This window comes from Nicotiana attenuata, chromosome 2 (genome assembly GCF_001879085.1).
Source record: "Nicotiana attenuata strain UT chromosome 2, NIATTr2, whole genome shotgun sequence".
NCBI lineage: Eukaryota > Viridiplantae > Streptophyta > Magnoliopsida > Solanales > Solanaceae > Nicotiana > Nicotiana attenuata.
In genome coordinates, this window is record NC_031990.1 from 37,157,918 (window position 1) to 37,165,426 (window position 7,509).

The following is a 7,509-nucleotide window of genomic DNA, read 5'->3' on the forward strand; positions in this document are numbered from 1 at the left end:
AACCACAATATAACAATGGCGGGAGTTTGAATTACAGCAGAAAAAAAGAGAGAGCAAACAATCAGGGACAGCTACAAATTCGAGACAAGAAAATGGAAAATACAAGCCACAATGATGTTGATTCTCTTTGCAGGTTTATTACTTATTATTTTCTCAATTTCAAGCTGCAGTAACTTATCTGTGCGTATTTCTATTTTTTTTTAATTTTGAATATTATGGTTATAATAGGAATATTCAAGAGCTTAGAGATATTCAAAGAAGTTGTATTGAAGATCCAGAGTCCTGCGATTTAGAACTGAAGAAATTACTGGAAGATTCTACACTTCAATTTAAGGTAAATGTAAAAGAAAATAAGAGATTTTTGGAAGATTCTCGAACATTGTAGCACTTTCTTTTTATTTTTTACTGCTTTATGGATAGTTTGTAGAAATTCAAAATTTAGTTAAAAATGAGTGTATTTCGTTAACATATGTGTGATTTAGCTCCAGAAGTTGGTCAGGTTAAATTGACTAATTGAGCATACTCATTTATCATTTTGATATAAGAATGTGCAGTTATTGTAGTTTCTAAGGGTGTGTTTGGTAAGAAGAAAATGTGTAAAGTGGTTTCTTACTTATTTTCTGTTGTTTGGTAAGTAAGAAGACAATATTGTGCCAAGATCATTTATATATAGTTTAGTCAAATACTATGGTGTCTAGGGTGTGGTCGAGGGTGGGGGGTCATGGGTCCGGGGGTGGGTTGGGGGAGGGGGGCGGGGTTTGGGGTTGGGCAAGGGCAGGGCAGGAGTAGGAGGGGTTGGGTGTTCAAGGGTGAAGGGTGTTGCGTTGGGGGGTGGGGAGAAGACAACCAACGTGGAATGCCACTTATATAACTTGTTTTCCCTCCTCTCACTAGGGAAGTTATTTTCCTACAAAAAATATTTTGACCAATCAAACATGAGAAAATTTGAAAATATTTTTTGGAAAATATTTTCCTCCATACCAAGCACGCACTAATATCTAAAGAGTTTAAGTTCTGACACTGTAAAAAATATTCATACAAGTCACTTAAAAGGACACTGGAGGTAATTCTATTAACAAATATTGATTTTTAACTAGCATAAAAGGTGATTAACCTATAGGTTAAATTATACTGTTGGTTTAAAAACTCCTTTACACTGTCAGTGTATATAGCTTGAAGGAAAATAAGTTAACTGTTTTCAGCGTTTCGTTGAGGAAAATGTTATGTATTATTTTCCAGTGTTAGTTGGATATATTTTTGAGTACTAAAGATTGAAAACAATGTCTAAGAGTTATTGAAACAAGTAACATGAGTAAGAGTTGGGATATTTGGAAAGGAAAATGACTTTTGTCACAAGCTAAAGAAGCCATTTTCCACTTTTATGTGGAAATCATTTTCATTGAAGAAAACAACAACAAAAAACCCAGTTTGATCCCATAAATGGGGTCTGAGGAGGGTAGTGTGTACGCAGACCTTACCCCTACCTCATAGAGATAGAGAGGCTGATTCTGATACCCTCGGCTCAAGGAACAATGAAGATAAAGCAACCAAGTAGCAACGAATATTAGCAGATCATATGCACGGTATATTCTAAAAATACCAATTCATACAATAAGTTGTCAGGCCTTGTATTTGTAATAATAACTGAAAATCATTCTGAATTGGTATATTCTGAAAATACCAATTCATTGAAGAAAAACATTGTTCACTATTTAAGATAACCAAATAACGAAAAATGATCTCAGAAAACAAGACATTTTTAACCATACCAAACATGTTAGCTCCGAAAATGATCAAATTGACTCTCGATAAGAGACAATGAATGAATAAATTGGGACCAAGAGAGGTTCTTCTTATTTAATTTGATTTGTTTTCTTTTGACAGCTTGAAAAGTTCGCTATATTTTTCTGTCAATGTCGTGTTTGTTCACAGTGTATGATTTTGCAGAGCAAAGTGGAACAGATATTGTATGATGCTTCAGAGATCAGCTTCTCGTCTGATGAGGATATAGGTAGAAGAAGAGCTGTTTATATCTTTTTCTTGCTCCATGTATCTGTGTGTATCGATGTATTACAGACACTTACACACACACACACATCTTTGGAGGGAGCTTTATCTTCCATTTAAACCTCGTTTTTGCAACTTCAGATGAATTTTGGGAATATTTGAAGAATGAGCTAAGCACAGAGGAGGCTAAGAATGCAAAAATAGCAGATGAAATTGAGGGGCTTTCAAGGGAATATGTTGAAGGTGCTGAGAATTCCTGGTGGTTTTGGAAAATTCAGATTTATGTGGGACTAATAAGACATTGCTTTAGCTCTGATTTTGATATGTTTACTCTGTCTGTAGGTTATAGCAAATTGGTGAACGGGATTGAAGGCCTAAGTTGTTCTTTGGAGCTCATAGAATCACAGGTTTGTTACTATCATCCCCTGATTCTGCTTATATATAAACTGAGTTTGTTGATTAGGGAGCGCTTGAGGGGGATTGCTTGCAGGTTTAGTAGACATGTCTACTTGTTGGTTCCTTAGGAAACTGGACATGCTATAGTTTTATGGTGTCTGGCTGTCTTGTTCGTGTAGCTACTGAACTAAAGTGTTAAAGGTGAAATACCATATAAACCGCAGGTGGGTGGAAGAATGTCAACTGTGCTAATTTCTAACTCTTCCGTGTGATCTTATTCTATATTGAAGTTGCAATTATTTATGGTAGTGCATAAGTTTTTGGTAACTTTTCAAGCTTGTTTTGCGGTAATGGACTTCATTTCTGTTGCATGTTTACCGTATCTTCCATTTATAGGAGCACATAAGCGCGGAGTTTTCGTGATGCTGCTTCCATGAAGATACAAACTAGGATCATCATGCTCTTATTTGGTGACATGGTGGATAAATTTGGTTGTTTCATTGATAAGAAAAGACATGTAGAAGTTTGGTGATGCTTACAACAACAACATACCCAGTATAATCTCATAGTGGTGTCTTGGAAGAAGGGTAGTGTATACGCAGACCTTACCCCTGCCTTGTAGAGATGGAGATAGAGAGACTCTTTCCAATAGACCCTTATCAAGAAAGCATAAGCACTGCATTAATGAAAAGAAAAGCAAGAAGGGACAACACCGAAAAGCTATGTAAAAGCAGTATATATAACAAAAAGATAGTAAGATGATCGAAATGAAAGAAACAACAGGTAGTCATAAAAACCTAATACCAACAGATGAATAAATTATTTTCCTCACTAGCTTCCTATAAATTCTATGAATAATGGGAGAAGTCTGAAAACACAGGGAGGTGTTGTGGAAGATAGCCTGTTTTATGCTTTGTGATCAATTTTCTCGGCATGATTAACAGTGATGAATGTAAAATGGAACAAACGTTAAGAAGGAGGGACTTCTAAATTTTTAGCTTTTCCTGCCCATTGATTTTTGTTTAATATCTCTTATTTTAGGTGGAAGTAAGTTCAAACGTTGTGTTTATGTTCTTAAGAAAATGAGTGAAAAAGAAAGTTTGTGTTTGCCTTCTATTTGGTAGTGAGTCGCCTCTGCAGTTTCAAGTTCTATGTGAAGAATATTGTGGCAAGAAACTTAAAATTTGACCAACAGCTAATGAATTGCATAATTGGAACTTGCATCTTCTTTATGGGGTCTGGAAGGGACAATTCATTAGCTTTATGGTGTCTCACTTCTTTCCAGTTGCAATCATTACATAATTCTACTGTGTGCTCTTTCCATTTGAAATGGTAAGTTGTCAATTATGGAATCTTTTAAGTGGAAGATTAGCATGGATACTTTTGCTATACTGCTGAAGCAGTTAATTTTGATCAAACTTCCTAGAGAAAGTTTCACTTTTATCAGAAGTTGAGTTTTTCTTGCTTGGTGAACAATTTCTTGCCCTTTTTCTATCTTCTTTTCTTTTACTTGTCAAGTCTAATGTGTCAATTTTATCATGCTTCCTCTGTTTCTTAGTTCTCCTAACCCTGCTCAAATGCTCGTTATTGTTAGACTTATTGTATTTTATGTTTTATATATTAGGGACTTGAACAAGGAAGAGTACTGGCAAATTTTGCTTGTTCGACAACTGGAGAAGATAATGGAAACTTGTCAAATACATCTGTGGAATATAACTTTAAGGTTCTTACATCTTTTCAGTATTTCAAGACAACTTAGATTAGCTAGATATCATTATCTAAATGCAGTTTCGGCCTTACAATTTGAGCACGTTCTTATTGAGAAAAATCAGTTATCTTGCTGTCAGTTGCTGATACATTAATATTACTTGTATAAAAAAAAAAGAAGTTGCTGATGCATCAATAATTTTTGGCGAAATACATAAACCGCCCCTTCAAGTTGTCCTCAACGATCATCCAGACACCTCAATTGACCCTTTTATCATTTAAACACTTCAAGTAGCTATTAACTGTATCAAGTAAACACCTCATGATGACATGGCAAGTTACGTGCATTTTAGTTACAGTTGAGCGCGTGAGGCTTTTATTAGACTTGTTTTCTCTTATTTTTAGAATTAAGTTAAATTTTATACCTGGGTCCCACACCACATTATCATTTTTGCCCACGCCTTTGAACGATCAAACCAGTGTTTTTTTAACCCAAATTTCATATGAACCTTCCTCACCCCAACATCATTATCTCCACCACCTTAAACCGCCACCTTCCACCATAAATTCACCACCTATATTTCAACCTGGACGCAAAAAAACTATAAAAAAAAACAGAAGCTCGCATCAAGTTCAGCCATGGATAATCTCTAAAGGTCCAGCCGCCCATTTCAGCCGTCGATTTCAGCCATGGACCATCAAGGTTCATCCATGGATGATAAGCTTCAAGACTATTTGATTTGGTGCCACTCTTTTAGCCTTTGGATTTTTAAGTTACTGATTATCCCTAAAAACAGAGGAGAAAAGAGAAGAAGTGAGGCAGAACAGAAATCAAGTTGGATTTGCCAACCCATTTTCTTTTCTTTGTGGCTGTTGCTTTATTAAATATATAAATCCTTAATTATTGGAATATTTTCTGTCCTACAATGGCATTGGCTCTATTAAATCAGGGATGAGAGAGAGATAGGAGGTGAGAGGGAGATGGGCGGAAGGAAGAAGAAGAAGAATAGGTTTGAGCGTGGGGAAAGGTGCTGGTGTGCTTAAAATTTAAAAAGGTTTTTTTTTTCCTTTAATGTATTTCTTTGTTAATAACAAATATCAATTTTTTTAATTACAAATTACACGTGTCATTGTTTAATTGGTTCATTTGACACGTCATTGGCAAGTGTAACTCACGCATCTGGTCTGCTGCATTCGGGTGTCTATTTGATACAGTTAATAGCCACTTGAAGTGTTTAAACGATAAAAGGGCCAATTGAGGTGTCTGGATGATCGTTGAGGACAACTTGAAGGGGTGGTTTATGTATTTCGCCATAATTTCTTAATCTATTGGTGGTCTCAGTTATCACATTGTATAACAACCTTTCTACTGGCGAACTGCCAAAGCATATTTGTTGTTGCTCCGTTATTTCTGTAAAAGAAAACTGAAGGATATCCCTTTTGCTCATCGTTTTACTCCTTTTATATGTAGATCTTAGAATTAGGCATTCAGCTTGAGGAGAGCGAAATGAATTTGAAGTCATTGCAAGATCTCGAGAGTACGCTCAACAGGTATTTTCCAAAATAGACTTTGCATAGTTCTCTGTGCTCTCTCTTATCTAATTTTGGTGCATTTAATTTTACAATATAATCAGGCTTGAGGCTATGGAGGAGTTTGAAGATGCATGTTCTGGTCTTAAGATAGTTGAATTTGAGGGGAACTGCATCAGATTATCTTTGAGAACTTCTATCCCAAACTTAGAAAGCTTGTTGCATAACCAAAATATAGTTGATGTTGTTGAAACACCAGAGAAGAATCATGAGTTGTTAATTGAACTGATGGACGGAACCAAGGAGCTAAAACATGCCGAGGTATAGTTTATCAGCTGTTTGTGACATAAAAATTACGAATAACTCAATTTTCTTTCTACTGACGAGATGATATTTCAAAAGAGTACATAGTGGCATAACTTTATAAGCATGAAATGCTAGCATGTCACAGAAAAAAAAATCTAAGCTACACTTAACCTCTCATGACAGGACGTTAGCTCAAATATCTGCCACAAATTAAAATACGTGACCGCTTTTTGATACATTAGCAACGGATATTCTGTAGCAAACAGTCAAAGACTAAATATGGCTGGTGTTGAAGTATTGAAACAAATTAGGCTAAGACAATTGATTTTGTGCTCACGAAGAGTATGTTAGATGAGATACAACAAGCGATATGCAGAAATTGAAAAATCTATCATTTCGTGTTATCCAGTATATTTGAGTGCTTAACCGACTGTCTCATTGCTTTACCTGCAAGCTGCTTTGATTTTCTTTCTTTGTTGAACTGACCGTTTATGTAGTTTTTAATGGTCATTAAGATATAAAGCTGTCATTTCTGATCTTTTGTAACCTTAATCTACTTTTTGGTGATGCTCGTCAGATTTTCCCAAATGATGTATATATAAGTGAAATAACTGATGCTGCGACATCCTTCAGGTGTGTTTCCTTTTCATATTTCTCTTACACTGTATTGGTCTTTTTTGGCATGTGTAAATTTATATAAAAGCACTGAAGTATTCATTTGTTTGATGCCTGAGCATAAAAGTATTTAAAGTAAAATTTGATGCGAAGTTTTAGTCGATTTTTGCAGAGTAATTCATATTCTCTTTTTATTTTGGAAGTAATTTGTAACATGATCTTGGAATATGTACGTGAGGCCCCATGTAACTTTTGAGGGTTATTTCCTGTTCGCTGCAACTATGAACTCAGCAGCTCAGCACGAGTACAGATAGATTTTGCAAGTTTCACTATGTTAAAGTGTGCATGCTCAATGAGTTCCATACAATAGATATTTTAGGTGATATATGTTTAGGGCAAGATGCTCATTGGCATTGTTTTGGCTAGTGGCTAGCTCTTTCTTTCAATGGATTAGAATAGTCTGACATCATTGTCCAAGTTTTGGTTAATTTGCACTCATATGTTTAACAATAAATCTTTAAGTTACATGTCCTCTGTCGCAAAAAGTATTTTAGAAGTATAAGTTACGAAGCTCTCTAGATATGAAGAGTTTTATCTTGGCCTAAGTAAAGACTGAATGAGAAGTTCCAATTCCTGAAAGGTAGATGGACCAAAAGCTCTTTTAAGTTAGAGCCTGATCTATCTGTGGTTTATTCAATATTAATCTTGCTACTATGAAAACTCACACAGTGCCACTGCTTCCAGACAGGCCTATTCTGTGACAGTTCTTGAAGATAGATGTTTTTTGGAGTGGTTGGTTAGAAGGGTGCAGGATCGAATTGTTCTTTGCACATTAAGGCAATTTCTGGTGAAGAGCGCAAATAATGCAAGGTTAGTCCTTATTTTATTCTTTATGCATGCAATTTGAGTTAGATCTTTCTGCAGAGTTGTTGTCGTGCTCCCCCTCCC

The 7,509-nt window shown here is 35.6% G+C and overlaps 1 protein-coding gene across 4 annotated transcripts in view; it reads left to right on the forward strand.

Moving 5' to 3' along the window:
• The window catches only part of LOC109207482, a 12,383-nt gene continuing 4,874 nt past the window's right edge, over positions 1-7,509 (forward strand). For all 4 annotated transcript variants that reach the window (XR_002065006.1, XR_002065011.1, XR_002065012.1 and 1 more), the window contains exons 1-10: positions 1-133; positions 229-334; positions 1,948-2,011; positions 2,149-2,250; positions 2,350-2,414; positions 4,028-4,126; positions 5,582-5,661; positions 5,745-5,961; positions 6,524-6,579; positions 7,306-7,431. Coding sequence is in view for 1 of the 4 variants with exons in the window: in XM_019370414.1 (XP_019225959.1) it covers positions 93-133; positions 229-334; positions 1,948-2,011; positions 2,149-2,250; positions 2,350-2,414; positions 4,028-4,126; positions 5,582-5,661; positions 5,745-5,961; positions 6,524-6,579; positions 7,306-7,431 (956 nt within the window). In the remaining 3 variants the exon portion in view is untranslated. The remainder of the gene's footprint in view (positions 134-228; positions 335-1,947; positions 2,012-2,148; positions 2,251-2,349; positions 2,415-4,027; positions 4,127-5,581; positions 5,662-5,744; positions 5,962-6,523; positions 6,580-7,305; positions 7,432-7,509) is intronic.